This window comes from Canis lupus, chromosome 7, assembly GCF_003254725.2.
Source record: "Canis lupus dingo isolate Sandy chromosome 7, ASM325472v2, whole genome shotgun sequence".
Lineage (NCBI taxonomy): Eukaryota > Metazoa > Chordata > Mammalia > Carnivora > Canidae > Canis > Canis lupus.
In genome coordinates, this window is record NC_064249.1 from 17,994,958 (window position 1) to 18,020,803 (window position 25,846).

Below are 25,846 nucleotides of genomic sequence, written 5' to 3' on the forward strand. Positions count from 1 at the left end.
GAACACTTTCATTAGCCAACAGTTGGGCAAAATGATCAGCACAAAGCCTATTTCATAATCAAGTGTTGACTATTTCATGTAATTTATTGAATATTATACTGAAAGTGAAAAACTGAATGGTTGTAAGTGTACTAGTTGTTGACTGTCATGATTGCGTGACTGGCTTGCTGCTACTGCCCAGTATCATGAGAGAAGACTATTGTATTTTGCTAGCTTAAGAAAAGATCAAAATCCAAAACTTGAAATCTACTTTATTGAATGTGTATTGGCTCTACACCACTATAAAGTCAAAAAGTCCTAAGTTGGGGACCACCTGTATATTATTAGGCTTAAGCACATACCATAGAGGTCCAAGTTCTATTGCTGTCTTTCCAGGCATGCTTCCATGACAGTTACAGGGCAGCTGTCTATACGGGTTTTCTGTGAAAATATTACAAAAAGAAATCAAAAGAGAAGTAAAATATAAATAATAATTGTTATATTAATAATAATTTGCAGCCAGTATATAATGAGGATCTACTATGTGCCAGGTATTATGCTAAGTATTTTACATGCATTTTAATAAATTTAATCCTTACAACTCTCTGAAGTAGGTACTGTTAAAAATCTCAATTATTCAAATCAGAGAATTAAAGCTTAAGATAGGTCACAGAAATCCATGTCATGGCTTATTAGAGGCATAACTTACTAGCTTTTAGTCACTATGCTACATGAAATAATTTAAGAGAAAGTCTTTAGAAATCCACAAGATACTTGTTTAAAATAAACTGATGGGGGTATAATTTACATGCAATAAAATGTATACATGTTATGTGAAAAGGCTGATGAGTTTTAACAGATGTATATAGCCATATAACCAAACTCTCATCAAAATAAAGACATTTCTCATTAGTTACTATTTCTGTAATGGGGAAGAAAACAAAGTACTCCCTAGGCTTGATTCCTATTTAGCCCCAAAAATATAGGCTAGAAGAATTTTAATTCAGTTTAAAGAACAATGAGAGGCCTGATATAATCACAAAGATATTGGGGAAGTACTAGCATTATTCTTAATTTCCAAAATGGGGCAACATTCTACTCTGGACTGTTCAGTTCACTGAAGCCCCAGAATAGTCGTTTTAAATCACGCACTCCAACTAACTTCCCTCAGGCCATTCTTGGGGTATCATTCACTTTCTTGGAAGAGCCTAATCTGATCAGTCAGTTCCAGATATATCCAGAACTCAGGATTATGGTGATAGGGACAAAGGTCTCCAGCCTATTACTATCTGACATCTCTGTTATTCAAAGTAAATGGTATAATGCACAGACCTGAGATCTTAATTTAGATATACTGGGAAGACTTCTTCCCTCACACTTCTTACTAGATCTACTTTGCACAGTATTCTTTAACCCCAAGCCTTAAGGGGTGTATGGTTATTGTCAACATTGGATTTGTTGAGAACTATGTCTCTGCAACATGTGAATATATTCAGGAAGTTGTCCCTGGAATCATTAAGTAAATTACATAACACCACAGGCACTATTACCCAAATTAAAGCGATTTGTATCACAGTTCTGTCAGTTACACCCACTTACCACAGGGAGGTAGCACACACATGAATTTTTTATTAGACTGTTTCTTGATGTATTTACAAAATGCTCCCATCATGCCAACGTATGTCTTTTCCCAAGCCCCTTGCCCAGGATTTCTCAGTGCTAGGCCAGCAACAGCAAATTCCCTCTTTGGCGGGTCAGCACTATCAAGTTATCAGTAGCAAAAACTGACAGTATAAAGAAAGAAAACTAGTATGTCCATGTCATTCGTATATAGGCTATGAAGACAATTCCAGATAAGGAATTAAAAAATAATCGGAGCCTTCTTTTTAAATGCAATGGATTGGACATGTACATTATCTCTGCTATCTCTTAAAGCATTATTATAATGAGAACAAAGGAATAAAAATCAAAACCAAGGATAAATACAATGGAACTGGTGAAAACAAGATGAGAAATGTCCATACAATTTGAGAAGTGGAAATCAGGTACACAAGGGGATAACTGATTTATTAGCAGACCAGAGAACGCCAAAGCTAACGCTGAAATGGGCAGGCATGCTACTAATAAAACAGCAAGCCCACTAGTGTTGTGGGACCCCAGAAAGACCTGAGAATGGAAGGTACTGATCATCTTAAAAGATGGGTAGATGGGTATAGGGCAGTAGTGCAAAAAAGAACTCTGGCTAAAAATTTTTAAGGAGTTTGATTAAGACCCCTAGATTTCCTTCTTTAATACCCACAATCAGACTTCTGTGCTTCCTCACTCCAAAAAATGAAGTTAATCTTGGGTAAGACTGAACCATTGAGGACATGGAACCAGAGGCATCAGTCACAGTGGAGAATAAGTAGATTTATGAAAAGAGATTAAGATTAAATAAAAGACATCATAAATGGTAAGTAAGACCTTCCAAGTCTCCTTCTCCAACATGGCTCCTAAAAAGCTGATAGAAGATTCAAAGATTTCTCTAGAAAAAACTACCAATCCAAGAGAAAAGACCTAATACATTGATTTTCATTTACGGGATTCCTTAGTGAAAAGGCAGACTGGTTCTCATTACAGTAAAATCCATCAGTTTTATAAACACTGACCCCAGCACTTCCAAGAATCTTTCAATGTGGACAACCAGAGACCATTAGACATTTGAGATCTACCATGACAGAGAACAAAATTATAATAGATAAAGAGAAATAGGAAACAGAAGAACTAAAACAAAAAAATACAAAACTGAACTAAAAAATTTATCTTCCCTTAAATAAAAATATACCCAACTATAACCAATATCCTTAGTGAGCTAAGATTATATTTTTTAATATAATAGAATTTATAATAGAATAGGACACTATTAAAAAAACAATGAGAAGGGATGCCTGGGTGGCTCAGCGGTTGAGCTTCTGCTTTCAGCTCAGTGTGTGATACTAGAGTCCCAGGATCAAGTACCACATCAGGCTCCCCAAGGGGAGCTTGCTTCTCCCTTTGCCTGTCTCTGCCTCTCTATGTTTCCCATGAATAAATAAATAAAATCTTATAAAAACTCAAACAATGAGAAAATCTGAAGTAACTTAAAAACGGACAAAATATGACAAATTTAAAAGAGAGTTGGAAAATAACAATCAGGGAAATCTATAAAATAGAACCAAATGCCCGAGAAATGAATAGTAGAGCTTTAAAAAAAATTAGAGGATCAATCTAGAAGATCCAATATGTAGCTAAAATGAGTTCCTAAAAGAGAGAAAAGAAAATTTGGGAAGAAAATTATCAAGAAATAATAGCACAGAAAAAGACATATTGATCGATGGAACAAGACAGAGCCCAGAAACAAACCCGCAATTATATGATCAATCTATGACAAAAGATGCAGAGAATATACAATTGGGAAAAGACAGTCTTCAAAAAATGATGCTGGAAAAACTGGACATCTACATGTAAAAAAATGAAACTGGACCTTCTTACACCATACACAAAAATAAACCTAAAACAGAATAAAGACCTAAATATGAGACCTAGAAGAGAGCACAGGTAGTAATTTCTCTGACACTGGCTGTGGCATCATTTTTCTAGATAGGCCTCCAGAGGCAAGGAAAACAAAAAAGCTATGGGGCCTACATCAAAATAAAAGCCTTTAGCACAGCAAAGGAAACAACCATCAAAACAAAAAGCCGCCGGGACACCTGCACCCCGATGTTTATAGCAGCAATGGCCACGATAGCCAAACTGTGGAAGGAGCCTCGGTGTCCAACGAAAGATGAATGGATAAAGAACATGTGGTTTATGTATACAATGGAATATTACTCAGCTATTAGAAATGACAAATACCCACCATTTGCTTCAACGTGGATGGAACTGGAGGGTATTATGCTGAGTGAAGTAAGCCAGTCGGAGAAGGACAAACATTATATGTTCTCATTCATTTGGGGAATATAAATAATAGTGAAAGGGAATAGAAGGGAAGGGGGAAGAAATGTGTGAGAAATATCAGAAAGGGAGACAGAACGTAAAGACTGCTAACTCTGGGAAACGAACTAGGGGTGTTGGAAGGGGAGGAGGGCGGGGGGTGGGAGTGATTGTGTGACGGGCACTGGGGGTTATTCTGTATGTTAGTAAATTGAACACCAATAAAAAAAAAATAAAATAAAAATAAAAATAAAAATAAAAAAAAAACAAAAAACAAAAAGCCTACTAAATGGGAGAAGATATTTATAAATGATATCTATAATAAGGCATTAATATCCAAAACAGAGAAAGAACTTATACAACTCAACACCAAAAAAACAATCCAGTTAAAAATGGGGAGAAGTCCTAAATAGACGTTTTTCCAAAAAAGATATACAGATGCAAAGGACACATGAAAAGGTGCTCAGCATTATCTATCATCAGGGAAATCCAAATCAAAACCACAGTAAGATAGCACCTCACACTTGTCAGAATGGCTAAGATCAAAAACTCAAGAAACAACAAGTGTGGGCAAGGATACGGGGTAAAAGGAACCCTTGTGTACTTTTGGTGGGAATGCAAACTAGTACAGCCACTGTGAAAAACAGTATGGAGGTTCCTCAGAAAATTAAAAATAAAACTACCCTATTAGCATCCTATAATACAGTAATCGCATTACTGGGCATTTACCCAAAGAATATGAAAACATTAATTTGAAGGGAAATACGCAACACTTTGTTTACTACAGCATTACTTATAATAGCCAAACTATGGAAATGCCCCAAGTGTCCATTGACAGATAAATGCATAAAGGAGATGTGGTGTACACACACACACACACACACACACACCTGCAGGAGTATTATTCAGTCATAAAAAGGAATAAAATCTTGCTATTTTCAACCTATATGGATTTAGGGAGTATCATTTTAAACAAAATAAGACAATCAGAGAAAGACAAATATCATGATTTCATGTATATGTGGAATTTAAGAAACATATGAACAAAGGAAGAAAAAAAGAGAGACAAACCAAAAAACAGATTCTTAACTATAGAGAATAAACAGATGGTTACCAGGGGGAAAGGGGGTGGGGAAGATGTATGGACTAGGTGAAGGGGATTAGGAAATGCACTCGTCTTAGCACAGAGTAACGTATGGAACTGTTGGATCACTGTATTGTACATCTGAAATATAGCACTGTACGTTAATTATGCTGGAATTAAAATGAAAAAGAAATTCTCAGAACTGAAGAACTCAAGTTCCTTAAAGTTCTCACAGATTACCCAAGGACAATGATCTAAAAAAAGATGAATTAATACACATATTATCTGAGTTTTAGGATATTGGGTAAACAGGGTATTTTAAGACCATTCATAGAGAAAAAAACCCCACAAAGGATTAGACCTAAGAACAATAGCAAAAGGGTGCCCGGGTGGCCCAGTCAGTTCAGTGTCCAGACTCTTGGTTTCAGCTCAGGTCATTTCTAGGGGTCATGAGATGGAGCCCTGCATCAGGCTCTGTGCTCAGGACTGAGTCTGCTTGAGATTCTTTACCTATTTCTGCTCCTCCTGCTCGTGTGTGCATTCTCTCTCTCTCTCAAATAAATCAAATCTTAAAAAAATAGCAGACTTATCAATATTAGTATTAGAGTCTAGAAGACAATGAAATAATAGTATCTGAAGCATTCTGAAGAAAAACGATTTAAAACCTACAATTTTATATTTGGTCACACAATCCTCCTCAGGAAGCTACAGGAAAAAGTCCTCATTCAAAATGAGAAAATAGATAAGGAATGGAAAAATACATAAGATCCAAGATATAGGAGATTCATCAAGAGGAGAAAGACAACATTTCCAGGATGCTGGCTAAAAGCCTTCAGTGGACTTAAAAAAATAAACCACCCAAAGGAGAGCAGGAGTACTGTCTCTGGGGAGTAAAACAGGAACCCAAGATTACCTAGGTATTTACCCAAATAGAAAGGAGCTCTGAAACTGTAGTAAAGAGTTTAGGAATGGATTATGAAAAGTGTACACAAAAAAGGAAACAAAAACAGTAATTATTAGAGTTATTAAAAATTGCACACAAGGAACATTATTACAGTATATTAAGTGGTTCATCTGTGGTGAAGCAGCCTTCTAAGATAGCAGCAAATACCTCCTGGTATTTGGAGCTTGTGTAGTCCCCTTCCAACTCTTGAGATCATGACCTGAGCTGAAATCAAGAGTTGGATGCTTAATTGACTGAGCCATCCAGGCACTCCTTTTATTTTTAAGTAATCTCTATACCCAACATGGGGCTCAAACTTATAACCTTGAGATCAAGAGTCACACGCTCCACTGACTGAGCAAGCCAGCAGCCCCAAAAACCTGTATTTTAAAAAGCCAGAGTAGATTCTTGAACTCTTCTGACTCTGTTGTATTAAAAACAAGATTAGGATGGTGGGCTGAGCACTGAAATCCAACTTCTCTTCTTATTCCAAATCTCTAGATATGATAGATATTTTTATGAATAATTTCTAGATGGTGCTGGAAAATAAGAAGAGGAGCCAACAGACATCCCAAATTGTTTAGTACTTTCTGAAAGCCTAAAAGCTGAGAGATCAAACTACTGGAAGAAAGCCACACTGGAGAGAATAGCTATTAGAGACAGAAAGAGCCATAGGAGAGTTCATGCCTTATAGGTTCAAATACGGCAAAGATGAATGCAACTGGAATAGCTCTAAGGCAACAGTTACAGGGGTTGTTCAGAAAATTCTACTTGAAACAGCTCTAATTCATGATTAGTAGATTACAGACGATATCCACCTCCAGTTTGAGGTGATGAAGATGGATTTAGGTTGGACAAGCAAGACAATACCCCAACTCTGATGAAAAATACTTACCTATAGACTCAACAAGCTCAATGAAGTCCAATTAGGATAAACATTAAGAGATCCACTCAGACATATTGTAACTAAACTGCCACAAAGAGAAAGTCTTGAAAGCAGTAAAAGAAAAATAATTTATCAAATACAAGAGAACAAAAAAACAAAAACTGACTGACTTCTCATCAGAAATAACAGAGGCCACAAGGCACTGGAATGCTATATTCAAAGTACTGAAAGAAAAAAGAACTCCTGTCAACCAATAATTCTATATTCAACAAAACTATCCTTTAAAAAGGAAGGTGAAATAAAGACATCACCAGATAAACAAAAACTGGGAGAGTTTGTTGTAGAAAGTAAAGGAGGTTCTTCAGGTTGAAAGGAAATGAAATAGATTAACTTGAATCCAAAGTTAGGACTAAACAACACTAGAAAGGTAATTATGTGGGTAACTATAAAAGATATGTGTGTCTGTGTGTTATTTCTCTTGTCTTAATTTCTTTGAAAATCATAAGAATATTTAAAAAGTAACTACTATATTGTTTGGGTCTCCACAGATGTAATTAACAGAAGACAAAAATAGCATACAAGGGGAGAAGAAAATAGAATTACATTAGAGCAAAGTGGCTAGTTTTTGCCAGTCTGTAGTCAATATAACTTGAGGTAGCTCAAGAGAAGTTAAAGTTGTATATTGTAATCCCTGGAGAAACCGTTAAGAAAATGACTGAAAGATGTATAATGAAAAAAATCAGTAGAGGGATTAAAATGACACACTAAAAATATGTTTAACACTAAAAAAGGCAACAAAGGCGAAATAGAAAACAAAAAGACATGAAACACATAAAAACAAATAGCAAAAGAACTAACATAAAGCCAATCAATTCCAAGAATGACATTTAGTAGGAAGGTCTAAAACTCTCAATCAAAAGGCAGAAATGATCAGACTGAATTAAAAGGAAAAGATCAAATAAGATACTTATGGATTGAAAGTAAAAGGATGAGAAAAATATATTATGCCAAGAGTAACTAAAAGAGTGGTATTTATATTAATATCAGATAATCTAAGCTTTCAGAGAAATATCACAGAGATAAAGACGGACATTTCATAATGGTAAAATGGCCATACATGAAGAAGATAAAACAATTACAAATCTGTGTGAACATTTCTAGGAGATAAAATGCTAGTTAAAGACGGGCTGAGGAGATCTAGCAGAGGCATAATACAAAAGCTAAACATCAGAATTAAATATATATTTAAGAAAACTCTCTCAAAATAAAGAAAGATTTGAAACTCTGAAGGAGTACACCATGATTTAGGAAAACTGATCCTAAAAAGATATACCCTAGTAAAGTTACGGGACTTCAAAAATAAATATTCCTTTGGGCAGCCAGGCAAAATAATCATGTCACATAAAAGAAGGAAAAGTTACAATGATATTCAGTAACAGATTAACAGTATAAAAACTTTTAAAAGGCACACAAACTCTCAACTCTTTAAGTGATTACAGAAATTATGGCAAAAAGAGGGATGAGTACTAAACACGTTCAATGTGTAGATTTCGTTGTGAAATAGAATATGTTACATTCTAATAAATGGTATAATGAACACAAATTAGGAAGGGAAAATGGGAGGCTGATTACCTCATTTATGACACCAAGAGCCAAACTATATTACTTGAAACCAAAAAAAAATCAAATTTTGTAACACATATTTACTACCACAAAAGTAAAACATTAAGAAAGATAATAAATGAACAACAGTAGGGTATCTACCAGTATCTAATGCAGTCAAGAGAAAAGGCAGAAAGGACATGTATTATAAATTTTAAAAAGAGAATATAACCACAGAAAGCAAGAAAATTAAAAAGAACCAATAGATACCACTTGGCTCAATTCTATGTATATAATTCAGAAAAGCTAAAGCTAACCTGTTCCCAACCACTGAAAAAAAAGGGCAAAGTTCCAAATTCTTTTTAAGTTTAAACATATTCCAAAGCCTAATCAAAATGATGCTAAAAAGGAACATTATACACCATTTCTTTTATGAATAGTAAAATAAAATTTAAAAAATTAGCATATAGAATCCATTTTAAGAAAATACTTCTTGATACAGTAGTTTATTGAGAAAGGCAGAATGGTTAATTACTGGGAAATTTTATTACATTTAATCAAATCAATACACCTAAGAAATACTACATAATCATCTCCACAGATGCTGAAATACATGACAAAATTCAACATCTTGCTAAAATACAATAAAACTGGAAATGAAGGGCAGCCCGGGGGGCTTAGCAGTTTAGCACCACCTTCAGCCCAGGGCGTGATCCTGGAGACCCAGGATCGAGTCCCACATCCGGCTCCCTGCGTGGAGCCTGCTTCTCCCTCTGCCTGTGTCTCTGCCTCTCTCTCTCTCCTCTCTGTGTTTCTCATGAATAAATAAAATCTTAAAAAAAACAAAACAAAACTGGAAATGAAGGATACTTTCTTAACATTATAAATGATAGGTATCTCAGATCCATCCCTGAATCAAAAAGCACTAGAGAGAACTAAAGGAACATGACCAGACAGACGCCTTCTGTTCTCACTATCAATTAACACTATAGCAAAAGTACTTGCACAAATGAAAAGCATACTAGGCTATTAAGAAGTCTGAAAACCACAACAATATCTATCTTCCTTAGTTTAATAAAAAAAAAAAATACTAGCTGGTCTATTTATTTACTCTTTTATTAAGGAAAAAGGAAGATCCCATATCAGGAACACTCCAAAAATACAGCTTTGAAGAGGAATTGCCATAACAGATATTAAACACTAAAGATAAAAATCCTCTGTAATCAAAATAGTGTGGTAGAGGTGCTGGAACAGAATAGAACAGAAAATCACTAAACCACTGGAACAAAACAGAAAATCCAGAAACAAACTCAAATATATTCTTTAGTATAAGAAAAAGAAGGTATTCTCACATTGGTGGAGAAAGGTGAATTATTCAGTAAAACACAACCTATCCTGAAGATAGAAATATGAACATTCTTTCTAACTATAGATGAAATAAAGAATACATAAAAGAAAATTAACTTTACAACAGTAACAACAAAAAACTTTGGCATATGAAAGATTAAAAAAATAGATGTCAAGAGAAACCACAAAATGATAAAAAATATTTGCAACTCATATCACAAGGGTTAAATTCTATCTAAAGAATATCTAAAGAATTCTTAAAAATCCATACTAAAACATGCCAAGAATCTAACAGAAAACAATGGGCATCTGTTTCTATGCCCCAGAAAAGCTAAACAGAAACAGCTTTATGAGGGCATAAGTCTCATCTTTTTCTTTGATCCCCATGCCTGGCATATAGTAGAAGCTCAATAAATGTTTACTGAATGAGTTTTATAACTGATAGTTTTTATATTCAGCCAGAAACATGATAATTATTTTTATAAAATTAGTGATTTGAAACACCCTAAACAAAGACGTAATCTGACTTCTGTTCCTAAAATTAGTGATAGTGGAAACTAAGTTATTTCTAGATGTTTCAATAGAGGGCAGAGCTAGAGAACATAAATTGTAGAGCATGAGTAAATAACTTTAATAAACTCACACGAATGTCTTGTCTGTTGATGAAAGGAAATCCAGTATAGGAAATAAAGTTAGCACTGTAATCTTTAAAAATCAAAGGACAACAATATGTATAATTAGGGATATGATAAAGACTTATTCATTGGAGGCTTATACATAAACATAATATACAGTAAAGAAAGGCTTGAATTTACCTTCTACCATATTACCATCCTTCTGAAAAATTCTCTCTTCACACCACTGACAATGGATCAGGTACTGAATCTTCTTGGCTGTTTCATCTGCCGAAGTAGGCCCCCTCAAAACTCTCACGACGACCAACACAAAATGTTCCAGAGCCACTGCAAACAGTACTTCTATGCCTTTGTTACATCGGGCTGCAGCTCTGGAAAAAAAAATTTTTAAGTTACTTTGGGGGCTTATCATTTTTCTTAAATGTTTGGCTTTTTTTTTTTTTTTTGACAATACTAACCTGGATAGTAAATTATGGATAGGTTATGGGAAAATAAAGTTCACTTCTTAGTAGCAGTGTTTTTAAAAGATCATTACTACAACTTTTATACAAACAACCACAGGTAACAAAGGATGCGTGGCAGGGTCTTCAGTAACTGGACATTTTCCATTATGGTATCGTTGGTATCCTACACTACATTCTTTGATTTTTCAGTGTCACTTTGTTTCTTGTCATCACCACTACCCTTCTTTCTTATCTCCTTTTATCTATAAACACCTCTTCTAAACAATGATTACTGAGGACTAACTACATGCAGGCTAGTATATGCTGAATGTTCAGTGAAAAATGAATAGGCAATGTTTTTGCTCACTATTAATTTTATAGACTTTTGGATTAAATTCTAATTGATATACCATTACTGTACCTGGTTTCCCCTCTGGAGTTATCTATACTAAACTTATTTTATATGTATGAATTTCAGTTTGTTGATGCTACATTATAAATGTTTTTAAGTATATACGATAAGTCCTTGGTATGTATACACACTGGGTATCAGAGTTTTCAGATAATTAGAAATAACCCTAAAAGTATATGAAGTCTAATAATCTGTATTATGTTGAGGTAGGAATTTCAATCTAAATGCTGTGAACCCAGTGTTGAGGTTAGTGAATGAACTGGCTAATCATGCATTAGTTATACTCTTAGTGTCAACTTATATAATATTAGCATATTTTTCTCCTACCATAACATTCTGAATAAAGTGAGCGCTCAAAAAAAGGCCTTTAACTGTTTTAGAAATCCTGATGAAAAAAAACCTAACTTTTTGTTTTGTAGGTAAGATCATTTTGCAGAATCAGGTTTATAAGCCATCATTAAAAAAATGTATTTATGTATGTTTTTTATTTTTGTTTTAGTAATCTCTATACCCAATTGGGTCTTGAATTCATGTCCCTGGGATTAAGAGTTACATGCTCTATTGACTGAGCCAGCCAGACGCCACTATAAGCCATCATTTTATTCAAAGTATGCAAATAAAGGAGATATTATAGACATAAAACAAGTAATTTTTGGAGTGCTGGGGTGGCTCAGTGGGTTGAACTCTGACTTGATTTCAGCTCAGGTCATGATCTCAGGGTTGTGGGAAGAGCCTTGCATTGGAATCCATGCTTGGTGCAGAGTCTGAGATTCTTCTTTCCCTCTGCCGCTCCCCCTGCTTGAGCTCTCTCCTCCTCTCTCTCTAAAATAAATAAATAAATAAATAAATAAATAAATCTAAAAAAACACAGAAAAAAACAAAATGGCTTTTTTTGGGGCACCTAGGTGGTTCTACTGGTTAAGTGTCCAAGTCTTGATTTTAGCTCAGGTCTTTTTTTTTTTTTTTAATTTATTTTTTAAGATTTTATTTTTTCATGAGAGACAGAGGGAGAGAGAGAGAGAGAGAGAGAGAGAGGCAGAGACACAGACAGAGGAGAAGCAGGCTCCATGCAAGGAGCCTGACGTGGGACTCGATCCCAGGATTCCAGGATCATGCCATGGGCTGAAGGCAGGCACTAAACCTCTGAGCCACCCAGGGATCACCTCAGCTCAGGTCTTAATCTCAGGTTCATGAGTTCAAGCCCTATGTTGGGTAGAGAGATTAGTAAAACAAAAATAAACATAAATAAATTTTTTAAATTATGGCTTATAAACTTGTTTCTGCAAATGATGCCCAGCATGGAGCCATACTTAAAAATAAATGAAAAACAAAAAAACTGCCCAAAACCTGATGTTTCTCTAAATCTAAAAACAACTTTTGGGGATGCCTGGGTGGCTCAGCAGTTGAGTTTCTGCCTTTGTCTCAGGGCGTGATCCCGGAGTCCCAGGATTGAGTCCCACATCAGGTTCCCTGCATGGAGCCTGCTTCTCCCTCTGCCAATGTCTCTGCCTCTCTCTCTGTGTGTCTTTCATGAATAAATAAGTAAAATCTTCAAAAAAAATTTTAAAAATAAAAATAACTTTTGCATTTGCTTTTCACGGGGGTGCTATCCCCCATTTGCCCTATGTCGTTAAAATAACTGATTTAAAGTTAACTTTCATTTTTAATTTCCTCTTATTAATTTAATGAAATTCTTAATTAGAGAGTAAAATATGTTTTTAAAAATTATTTACTTATTTATTCATGAGAGACACAGAGAGAGGCAGAGACACAGGCAGGGAGAGAAGCAGGCTTCCTGTGCAGAGGCTGATGTGGAATTCAATCCCAGGACTCTGAGGCACCCAGGCGTCCCAAGAGAGTAAACTATTTTAGGCACAAAACTTTTAAATCAAATTATAACAGGAAAAACCCCAAGATTATCAAACAAATCAAGATTATGGACATGAATACAGAAATTTGTTCTTTGTGCATATTTTGAAAAATGAGATTGGTACTTTTTATAATATTATCTCTATCATATACCAAAACATACTAGGTACGTTGCTGTCAATCTGGTACCTTGCCACTGCAGCTACAACAATTCTGGCTGCTAGTTCCTTGTAATATTCAGTTCGGACAATGTTACAGCCATAGTGACGTCGGGCAACATGTTGTGCCTTGGCATATAAAGAACTGATATCTGTAGAAGTCACTGATACTATGCCAAGGTTTCTTATATTTCTGAATGCAGAATCTAGATAGTTCACTGATGTTCCAAAAGGGTCTAGGTGTCTAAAATCAGAAAGAATACAGATATATTTTAAAATCATATTAGTAATCAAAATGATACCATTGTCATTACATGTAATGATAAAATTCCATGGATTCAAAAGTACTTTATGAATATATTTAAAGTATATAATTCTGCTTTTAAATTAAGTAACAAAATGATCATGTGATACGTTAGACATATAAAGATGAAATCAGGCTTAGAGGAAAATTGTCATGCCCAGGATTTTATTTTAAATGCTAGGAAATGTTCTTATTGCATTCCTTAGGCCAATGGAAAAAACTATATTAATTTAAGTAAATAAACAACAGTCTTTATTTTTAACCCTTCCCCCACAAAAATAATCCAGGACCATTTAGACAGTGACATAGCAAGTTTCTTTCACTTACATGAAATCAAAAGATCTCAAATGCATCAGTACATTGGCATCCATTTTGGTCACCTTAATATTACCAAGGTTTTCTTCTCCTTCTTTAAGAATATCATCACTTTCTTCTTCTTCCTTACTGTCCACTACCACTTTCAATTTGTTTAAATGGCAGTTTTCCTGAATCAGTGTCACAGAGTTCTCATTCAAGTCATTAATTGTAACCTTAACTGCACTTCCAAGATGTTTTGCCCACTGTAATCCCATTATTCCTTAGGAGAAATGTGAAGGAAAATGAATTTTAAATTACAGTAATTAAAGAATAAAAATAGTATAATAATAATATTACTTTATAAAAACACCAAATTGTTTCCAAATCTTAGTATTTTCATAAATAATTCTTTTTCTACTTTCTCACTTCAAAACCTACAAAGAAAAGTTACCACACACACATATACACACACAAAAGTGTCTAACAGATTTTCATTAATATTTCTTCTAAAACTTTCCCATAGGGCAGCCCGGGTGGCTCAGCGGTTTAGCGCCACCTTCAGCCCAGCCTTATCCTGGAGACCCGGGATTGAGTCCCATGTCGGGCTCCCTGCATGCAGCCTGCTTCTCTCTCTGCCTGTGTCTCTGAGCCACCACCCCCCCCACCGTGTCTCTCATGAATAAATAATAAAATCTTAAAAAAATAAATAAAACTTTCCCATAACCTCTATTCAAATAAAGTAACTATGTTATTTCGGGGAATGGGTTTTCTTTTTTTTACATCTCTTACAACAGAACACTTTTCACGCAAAATCTTACAGAGAAACCCACTATATAATGTGAGTAAGAGTGGAGTTACTCTGCTTGGGGGATGGGAAGCTGGAACTCCTCCCACTGAAGTTTATCTAATGCACCAAAATATGAAAACAACTTTAGTGGACCAACATTTCTCAAACATTGCACAACAGCACCATTGTGAATTAACAGAACAACTTTGTATGTAAGCAAATGATCAAGAATCCAGACCAAGATAGCCTCTTCTCACAGGCTCTCTATACTTATTGGATTAGTGCCATAAGGGACATTCATTACAATATAGGTGATGGCGCTACAGGCCCAGGATTAGGAAACCCTCTATGTACCAAAAGTATTGACCATCTTCTCCACCCATGTGTCTCATAAATGTAGTATTTAACATCTACTACATGCCATGGTCTTTATGAATTTTTTTAGGTTCCCATAACAAGCCTGTGAAATAAGTTCTAATACTCCCATCTTAGAGATGGGGAAGCATGCAAACTTACTGCCATGAACTGATATAAGTTTACAAAGGAACATTAAAGAGGGGATCCCTGGGTGGCTCAGAGGTTTAGCGCTTGACTTCGGCTCAGGGCATGATCCAGGGATTGAGTTCCATATCGGGCTTTTGCATATATTTGAAATTTTTCACAATAAAAATACTTACCTTGGATCTCTAATTTTTTATATCAAAATATCCTGCTATATAGAATATCCATATAAATTTTCTAAGAAAATATACTGCATAAATTTGACAATTAAAGTGGGATTCTAAAAAAAAAAAAAGCATTATTTACCAGTGGCTCCAAAGGCATCTAGACATTCCAAAGGTTTTCGTTCCTCAGCCAAAGCAGCCAATGTACAGAATATTAGCTGCCTAGAAGAAAGTACAATAATCTGAAATAATTTTACTGTACCATGGCTTCATCACTGTAGATTTTATTTAAGAGTAGTGAGATGGGGTGTCTGGATGGCTCAGTTGGTTAAGTGTCTGACTCTTTATTTCTGCTCAGGTCATGATCTCAGAGTTGTAAAATCAAGTCCAGCATCTGGCTCCAGGCTCAGAGCTGGATGCGAAGCCTGATTAAAATTCCCATTCCTTCTCCCTCTCCCTCTACCCCTACCCCCACCTTGTGCTCACACTACCTCTCAAAAAAAAAAAAAAAAAAAAAAAATAGTGAGAATCGGGGTTCCTATTTACTGTACAACCTGTTTTTTATTTTTTATTTTTTTTTGTACAACCTGTTTTAAAAGAAGACCTAGTAACATATTCCTCACCTAGTAGTACAAGAACTAAACATTTGTGAAATTAAACTATCAATCTAATTGGGTTCTCTAAATGAGCATTCACCATGAATGATTTCATAAAACTTGCCCAGAAAAGTACCAGCCTGTTCATCAATTATATAAAGTTAGGCTTATTTGACTCTGAGAAAGAAATTAATTTGGTAGAAAAAAAGAGAGAAAACAATCATTCTGAGAAAATACAAAAACATTTTCATTCTGTACGTAGTATTAAACTTCCCTATATTAGAACATAAAGATTGAGAAAGTATATTTGTAATTGTTTGAAACATCCCATAACCTTTTTTCCAATTTATCTTACCGATTTAGTTTCATTTTGGGATTAAAATAGGAATCTGTTTTTTGAGGTATAGAGTAGTTAGGACAAACTTGTACATCTGTGTCTGTCTCTTTCAAAATTTCATTAGGTGGTTTTGCAGCAGAAGCTAAAAAGAAAAAAAAAGATTTCCAGTGAAATACAAAATATTTCTAAACATCTAAATCAATACACATTAAAAGAAATAACTTTATAATATTTTGTTAATGTAACCAATTGGGTAAATAACAAAAAAAGAAAACCCGGGAATCCCTGGGTGGCGCAGCGGTTTGGCGCCTGCCTTTGGCCTATGGCGCGGTACTGGAGACCCGGGATCGAGTCCCACATCGGGCTCCTGGTGCATGGAGCCTGCTTCTCCCTCTGCCTGTGTCTCTGCCTCTCTCTCTCTCTGTGTGACTATCATAAATAAATAAAAAAAAAAATTAAAAAAAAAAAAAAAAAAAAAGGAAACCCAAAACTGATTTATTCAGTAGTGTCTCTAGGAAAGAGTAGCATTCAATTATTTGGGGAACTAAAGTTTATTAAGTTAAAATCTTATCTGCCCAGAACATCAATATATCTGTATCATGAAACATAGTTAAGAACAATAAACCAAAAATAAAATCCTAAAATACCTTTAGTATTCATCAAACACTACTAAATATATCTTACTGTGATATAATGGTTATAAAATATAGTATCTCTGTTTCATTCCATTAGCCATCATGGAAGACTAAGAATCACTATACTTCCTGAATATGCTGGATTTCAGAACACTTCCTTATAACTATGATTTAAAATCACAAATTACATTCAGATGGGTATAAAGTAATGGGAAAAAAAAAGATTCTACATTTAGTACACATTAGAATCATGTAGCTATCAACTCAAATGAAATACTAATATATTTGTGTGTATATTTTAAATATTTAAGGAACAAGACATACATATACTTCATATGTGGGAAAAAATAATCGAGATTCTTTATGTTTGGATTTCTTCGTAACTTTATAATCAGAATGTTAAACTACACGGCAACCATATTTCATATTTCCCTTTTTACAATGCCAAATCATAGTAATATTCCCTGGTGTTGTATTTTATATTCTCCTACATCTACCAAAGTGGCATGTGACATCCCTCACAATATCAGCCTTTTCTCAAACCAGATTCCAGGAGAAAATGAAGCTCTATAGAAAATTATTTGTGACTATTTTTTTCAATTCTTGAAAAAGGAACATAGTACCATTCTAGATGTATGTAAGAGAAGTTAATTCATTACATACAATGGATGCCGTAGGGCATGAGGTCTTAATTCTTAAGAAGGGCTTCCTCGGTAATAACAAGCTATTAATAACCTGGTATCACTTCAGGAGAGTAAATGGTCTTTATATAATTCTACTTCCTTTTTCCAATGTTTTTCAACAGTAAGTATAACACAGTTGTCTATAATCTCTCATTAAGATATCCATATTTACTTTAGCATCAATCCATTTTTTATACTCGCATTAAATGTATTTGTTAAACTGAGGAAAGTTAAATGTTGTTGGGAGTCTCACAGAAGGAAAACGAAACCTGAAATAATGGATTAACACAGTTAAAACTAAGTGACTTGGTTAAGTCGCTATATTTTATCTACCTGATATCTGAAAATAACTGGATCATTGTTTAAAGATTTACTTATCAACGTATGTTAATGAGATTGCTCAACTCACCAGCAATATACCTGGATTTCGTCTCTCCTTTATTCACATGTCGCCTAACGTGTCCCAGCATATCCGTCCTTCTGGTGATTGTTGCTGAACAAATGATACAATGATAATGGGCGCCCATTTTACTGGATATCTATCAAACAGAGTATTTAATTTAAATGTACAGATATGTTACTAAGACAATAAAATAGAAGCTTATTTAAGACTGCAAGTTTAATTCTGTTAGTGTGTCTTGGTTGTATAATGGCATAGAAAAGAGTTAATACCGCCATGGGACTTTGAAGCGATCTTTACTTCCTTATCTATATACTTATATGTGCTTTTTATTTACTTTATAATAACTACAACTTTAATTTTTCCCATTCTAGTCAGCAAATAACTGTACCTTATTTTCTTTTTTTTTTTTGTACCTTATTTTCTATAAGTAGCACTTATGAGTGGCATAAAATTAGCAGTGCTGTGTTAGTAGATGTTTAATAATTGTTCTCCAGGAAAATAAATCTGATTTGTAATCTGCAAATACTACAAATCTCTGATTTGTAGTATTTGCAGTTTTCTGTGTTATGTATACTCTACCATGGCCAACCTCAAACTACAATCATGACAAATTTCAAGCTACTGATTGATGTGACATCGCTAAATGTGAGTTTGGGAAGAGATGTACAATATCCTAGATAGCATGGCTACCATCCAGATATAATATACACAAAGAATGTAGACAATAGTAAAATAGATAATAAGAAGTAATGAGATTTGAGTATTTATTATCTTGGTTGGTAACATAACTTATTCACTTTAAAGTTTATATAATTTTTAATGATGGCCATATTTAACAGCTATCTTTCAAGCCTTCTAGAAATTTGAGCTAGTTTCAGCATACCATTGAATGTTAGAAATGTAATAAAAAGTCTAACAGTCCATATGAAAAATTTTCACTTTATAATTTCTCATTTAGCTGAGAATAAAAAGACTACTCCCATGGCTTTTTCCTATTTTTGACGCCTTTTAGCCTTAGAGCTTCTACTTCCTATTTACTTGGGGGTCAAATAGCAAGTAGAGAATAGTTGACAACATTGCCAACCCTGGATAGGGTTGATGGACCAAGCATTGTCCTGATTATTGCTTAAGAAATGTTTGGATTTCTTTCTCCCACCACTTTGCTCTTTTTAAGTGACCTGAAAAAAATTAATAACGAGGACTTGTTCAGCTACTATGCATTCAGGATAGTATCACTAAAAAATATTTTGTAATTTGTATTCCCCCAAAGTTAAATGCATCCTAAAAATGAACATAGTACTTTTAAAGAATTATTAAGATTTCAGGATGTTTCTGGAGTCCGTTCTTTGACAAATTAAAAGAAAGGGCATATTAATCACAAGTGGCGCCTGAGTGGCTGAGTCAGTCAAGCATCCAATTCTTGATTTTGGCTCAGGTCATGATTTCAGAGTCCTAGGTTAGGGTTAGCCCCATATCAGTTTCCCTGCTCAGTGGGGAGCCTGCTTCTCCCTCTCCCTTTCCCCCTTCCCTCCTGCCATGTTCTTTCTTGCTCTCTCTCTGATAGATAAAATCTTAAGAAAAAAAAAATAAAAAGATTGTGCTTTCTTTAAAGAGAGCTGAATTTAAAAATAAATCTAACATCTGATTACCTGTTCTCCAATAATGTTTGGTTTCACTGGTCGACAAGGTAAGTGACAGATGCACATCCTGTAACCTAAAGTGAAGAATGGCTGGTTGTCATATCACTGTTCATTAAATATTCAATTATCATTAAAATTATTAGTAAATTTTATAAGAATAACTGGGATTCTTCTTATAAGATCATAACCTATTTGAATGAGACTGCCTTAGTTTTACATATTTGTTATGTAATATATAGTACAAAAACAAATATATGAGATCCAGATTTAAATTTTGGTTCTGTATTATCTTGGATTGGTCATTTAGCTTCTTTGGGATTCAATTTTATCAGCTATTCTCTGACATTTTGACTTTTTCTTAGCATCATACTACATTTGCCATTACACAGCCTCTTTATGATATGGCACTTAGTTCTCTCCTCCCATCCTCCTGAATCTTCTTCATAGGTCTCTTCCCTCTCTTCCACCCTAAAAGGTAAGAGTTTCTGTAAGCTTGATCTGCTACATGACTCCCCCCCACACCTCCTTTGTTCCTTGGAAACCTTAATGCCTTTTATGGTTGCAACTATCTCCTCTGTGGGAAGGAATTCCAAATTCTAACTCTAGATACTAACTCCTTCCTGAGGGCTAGATCTCTATCTCTAATTGCCTATTGAGGATATATGACTGATTATCAGGTCAGCATTTCAAAATCTACTGCCAAGGACTAAATATATCATTTCCTCTTGAACCAGGTCTCTTTTTCACTTTTTAAATCAATGATAATGCCTTCCAGTTGTCTTAATGATTTCTAAATGATCTCTAACTCTTTTCTTCTCATATCCTGCATCTGTTTCTCTTACTTGTTCTTATGGAAGTATCTCAGGACTCAGCAACTTTTTTTCCACTGATATGTACTCCTATGGTTATCCCACGCAGTCTTTTGGCTTTAAATACCATTTATATTCTGACAATTCCCAAACATACATATCTAGCCCAAACCTTTTCCCCAAACTCAAGATTCGTATCTAGACAGGCTACTTGACATCTCCAGGAGATGCATCTAAACCTTTGCATGTCTAAATCTGCAGGTTTGGCCTTCTCCCCCAGCCCTGGTCCTAATGTAGTCTTCTCCATTCAGTAAAGGATACCACTATTTTTATAGTTGCTCAAATCTCAAGCCCAAGCATTGTTCACTTTTTTCTCCTCACATCTCACTTCTTCTATTCCTTCAGCAGGTCTTGCTGCTTCTGTTTTAAACATATTTACCAACTTCTCTAAGACCTGCTTACTAAGACAAAAGCTATGATACTCACTTATCTACCAGATCAGATCACAACCATGTGAAAAAAACCAACAACTTAATATACTTAAGAAAGTAAAGAAATGCCATGAGCCATTTAAGAGCTGAGAAAAACTTGGAAGACAAAGACTAAACCTAAAGGTTAAATAATAGCTTAAATAAAAAATACAGAAAATAACTTTTTAACTGAGATTTTTCTTTTTTGATAAAAAGTCAACATGATTTACTACATATTCTTGTAAATAATTAAACATAAAAGACAAGATGGCCTCTGATTTAGTCACTAATTCCCTTTTCCCTAAGTAACTAGTAATAAACTTTTTTTTTTTTTTAGGGCTTTTTTTGGGAGATATTTTTTATTTTTACCTAAATGTAACATAAAATCTTACTCACATGCTGTTTTCAATAGCAGTTTATCATGGAAAGCCTTCCGAGTAAGCTAGTATGGATCTAATACATACTCTTTACACTGATGGTGTAATATTTATTGGTATGTATGTACCATAATATATACCATAATATATTCAACCATCCCTTTTTTATTTTAGTTTTAAGTTTTTGTCACTAAGTACATGCTGCAGTGAATATTCTTGTACATCTTTCCCTATTTATCGATTCTTTTACTCCCAAAAGAAGGAGTGCCTGGTGGATAGATATGTATATTTTAAATTTTAAAAATGTTACCAGATTTCTTTCCAAAAATGCTATAATAATTCACATAATTCACTCTTAGAATCTAATAATAATTCATTATATCTAGGAAGTCTTTTTTAACTTGGTAAGATCTCATTTTTTATCCTTTAATTTTATTCTTGATGAGGCCTCTTGGTAAATTTAGTCCCCCAAGTTGTGTCATTTTTGTCACTATTATAATTGGTATCTTTTTACTAATTTCCATTTATCTAAAGAAAGGCTATGATTTCAAATATCTATCTTATAGCCCACTATTTTTAACTCTAGTCTTTTTAAGCCATCAGTAGAAAAAAGATGGTCTTCTCCAATATTCATATCACATATTTTATTTTGTTTTGCATTTACTACACTTTCAAAATTATGTGTCAAATGGTAGTTGTTCTAACATAAAAGGAAAAGTCTAACTTTTTAAAACACAGTTCAAAAAGTTATGGGGACTCCCCCCCTCCCCAGGACCAAGCAAAGTACCCAGTATAGAAGAGACGCTTAATAAATATTTGCTAAACTAAACTACAGTTGCAATATATATCTATTGCCTAGAATTACATGGTCTTTTATTAAAAAACACATTAAAAGAAGGGCATTAAATCCCTAATAATTTTAAATGGAAAATACTGATTATGCTCACAATAAGATTCCAAAACTTCTATCAAATCTTGACTCATTTACTTTTTAGTAAGCACAAAAATACTAACCTTCAAATTCAACTGAGACTTTCCAGTGTAAATTTTGAAGGTGACGACGAAGCTTATGGCTATTACAAGCTCTGAATTTTTCCTTAGGACACAATGGACAAGACTGTTTGTTTCCTGACCAAAAAAAAAAAAAAAAGAAAAAAAGAAAAGAAAAAAAGAACCAATAAAGCACAGAATAGACTAGCTATTAATGCGTTGATTTAGCTACAAAATAATAACAGGGGACTCCCTCCACCCAACACATACACTTCTCAGATAATGTCTACGTTAACATTAGGGAGAGTCATCTCTACCTCAACAGGTAGTTAATAATCAGCACATGGTCAGTGATTGATTTTTTACCCTAAAATTCTCCTCTCTGGGGCTGGCTGATATCCTTGTTACCACTAGGAACAGAGAAAATGGGAAAGTGATAAACTACATGATGTCCCTTCAGGCAAAATGCCTGCCAGAGAGAGCATCACTATGTACTTTGGACAGGAGAAAGGGCAACACTTGTCATATGCCCAGAGAGGCAGGAGCTGGGCAGATAGTGTAAATTTCTGCTGTGGCATTCTACTCTGGCAACAACAAAAACAACATGTGGAGTAAGAAAAATGTAAGGAGTGAAAGGAGTAAACAGGATCCAAAACAACTGCTATTCTGGGACAGGGAGCATGGTTAGAACCACTGTATCCTCTCAGTGAATTTCTAAGTTCTTCCTTATTAATGAAAAGATTATGGATTATAAAAATAGAAGTCTTATTTAATTAGCAATGTAATATATCTCAAAAAATAACTCTGATAGTAACAAAAAAATTAAAATCTCAAACTCAGGTTTATTTTTATTTATTTATTTATTTTTCAAACTCAGGTTTAGAGCAACAAAAATAAACAGAAATAATCAGCAACTCAATTTTTAATCTAACAAATATCTTTCACATACAGCACACTGCAAGTATCATCAAAATAATTTTCCAATATACTCTGCCTACTTCAAAACATCATGAAGCGATATTGAGGAGGGAATTCAAGCACTAAGGATGGCAAAGCAGAAAGAGAGGAGTTTGAGGCCCTGACAGCAATGAGGAAATCTTGTACAAGCCCAAAACTGCCCACCTTGGGACTTCTTTTACGTGAAAGGATATAAGCCTTTGTATTATTAAAGGCGCTGTTTTTTCGGATTTCTGTTACTCATAGCCACACGCAATTCCTAACTTATAGAATACACAGTGCTCATATATCCATGAAATTGTAACTTCCTTGAGGAACTGTGAAACAACTTATCACCACAGCACCCATGCAGGTAGAAGGCTACCAGTTTCCTGAATGAAAAACGTATAATTGCTCTAGTTCAGTGGCAATAAACAAGTCTATTCTCAGCAAATTTTCATGAGTTGAAAGATGAAAAACCATTAGAAATTAAAGGAAAAAAAACCCTCAAAATATGTAAATACCTGCATCAAGACTCTCTGAGTTCAATGAACTGGCAGAGTCAAAATCTCCTTCAGTTACGAAGGCTAACTTCTCGAGATCAGCAAGCTGCCTCTGGATTGAGATGTGTCTCTCTGAAAGGAAATTTTAAGAGTTAGAAAATTATGTTTTAACGATCTGAATTCCAGTTCCATTTTTATTTGGTCACGTCACAGAGACTCCTCCACTTTTATTTCCTATAGCATGGTGCCCTAGTGTCTAGATGGGGAATACTGCTGCAATTCTGCTTATAAAATGACAAGCGTTCCTCAGAATGCAAAATGTTGGGCGCAAAGCTCCCAACACACCTTTAAACCTTTTATTCAATAGAATACTCCAAAAATGTTTTTACTCTTTTTAAAATGGTAAAGCAAGAAACAGAAGCCACACTTCCTATCTTTAAAGAATTTTCAACTAGGTGGGAGAGATGCTGATATGTTACCTACTTAGTGTAACACAAGGCAGGATGAAATGAATAACGGGTAAAGTAATATGATGTGGGCATACAGGAGGAAGAATTAATTCCAACAAATGCCTTTGGGAATGTCTTCACTGAAGGAGTGGCATTTGACTGAGATGTAAGGTATGAACAGAATTTCAATAAGCAGAGATTTGGTGGCTGGCCTGACAAGCTGAAGTATCCTCATGAACAAAGGCAACTGTGTAAAAAAAAAAAAAAATACAGCCATCTCTGTCCCACCCCTGGCTGGAATGTAGAATGTTTGGAGAATGGAGTTAGTAGAAGAACAAGCAGCCAAAAATGTAGTACAGATCATGGAAGGCTTAAGTTCTATGCAAGTTAGTCTGGACTGTCCTCTTCAGGCAATGTGAAGTCTTTGCAGGTTTTTGAGGGAGTGAATGATACGATCTAAATGCATTTCAGGAGGTTATCTCTGGGCGTAGAACCAAACAAAGATCAGTAACTGAGGTGAGAAGTTAGTAATGGAAAGGTATGGAACAGATGGCTTAAAATAAATAAATAAAAAGCAAAGAACTTTGGGTGTGAGAAATAACCAATGAATGAAGAGTATGTTCAAGAATGATTCTAAAATTTTAAGTTTATGTGGTTAAGAATAAAGGTACTGGGGCAGCCTGGGTGGCTCAGCAGTTTAGCGCCTGCCTTTGGCCCGGATTGTTATCCTGGAGTCCCGGAATCGAGTCCCACGTGCTCCCTGCATGGAGCCTGCTTCTCCCTTTGCCTGTGTCTCTGACTCTCTCAAAAATAAATAAATAAATTCTTAAAAAAAAAAAAAAAAAGAATAAAGGAACCATTAATCAATAAAGGAAGAGGAAAACATTTTTGGCAGAAAAGAAGAGGAAAGGAGAAAAGGGAGTTTAGTTTTTGACATAAAGTGTGTTTGATGTACAAACGGTATTCACACTCAAGTTCAGTAAGCAGTTGAGTTGTTTCTGGAGTTCAGGAGGGATATAAATTGTAAATACACGTTAGGTGAAACTACAAGCTGAAGAAGGCCTAAGGAAAAAATATTGTGAAAAAAGAAAACAGCCAAAATCCAGTCCCAGTAACAATATTTTTAGGTTTCTCAAACATTACACATTCTTCAAATGACATATGTGTAAACTTTGGAATATATGAATAAATCTTCCCAAAGTATATTTAATACATTCTCGAGTATGTACAAGGGGCATGCATTCCCCAATGCCACTGAACTCACTACTGGCTAATATAAATGGTTATAATTCGGAAGTGATGTATAGAGGGTTGTAGGTAATGAAGAGACACTAGGGAAATATAATCAGGAGGGTAGTAAACAGTAAGGAGAATCAAGATAAGGCAGAGGCCAAAGGAAAAGAGAATGTAAAAGACAACTGTTCAACACTATCACAAACAGTAGTAGAAATCAACAAAAAAAAACTACTGGATTTAGTATTTAGCTGGTCTCCAGTGACCTTTAAGAAAAAAGGTTCAGTGAGGTGTTCTAGAATACAAACGGGATTGGAAGAAGAAATAAAGTATAGAAAAGCACATAGATTTATTTCAAAAAGTGTGGTAGTACAAAAAAGGAGATAGATGGGATTGTAGCTTGCTTTTTCTTTCTTTTTAAGG

General features: G+C 34.7%; 1 protein-coding gene across 5 annotated transcripts in view; it reads right to left on the reverse strand.

The window, feature by feature from the left end:
- The window catches only part of TRMT1L (tRNA methyltransferase 1 like), a 35,951-nt gene that overhangs the window by 5,996 nt on the left and 4,109 nt on the right, over positions 1-25,846 (reverse strand). For 2 of the 5 annotated variants that reach the window (XM_035719306.2, XM_025430099.3), the window contains exons 2-11: positions 23,763-23,873; positions 22,327-22,440; positions 19,666-19,730; positions 18,023-18,152; positions 16,314-16,437; positions 15,505-15,584; positions 13,941-14,190; positions 13,341-13,553; positions 10,608-10,798; positions 342-420 (exon numbers count right to left, since the gene is read on the reverse strand). In XM_035719306.2, coding sequence (XP_035575199.1) covers positions 342-420; positions 10,608-10,798; positions 13,341-13,553; positions 13,941-14,190; positions 15,505-15,584; positions 16,314-16,437; positions 18,023-18,152; positions 19,666-19,722 — 1,124 coding nt within the window. In that variant the 5' untranslated portion in view covers positions 19,723-19,730; positions 22,327-22,440; positions 23,763-23,873. Of the gene's footprint in view, positions 1-341; positions 421-10,607; positions 10,799-13,340; positions 13,554-13,940; positions 14,191-15,504; positions 15,585-16,313; positions 16,438-18,022; positions 18,153-19,665; positions 19,731-20,029; positions 20,174-22,326; positions 22,441-23,762; positions 23,874-25,846 lie in introns of those variants that run through there. The other 3 variants (XM_049112162.1, XM_025430100.3, XM_035719307.2) reach the window with 3 other exon arrangements.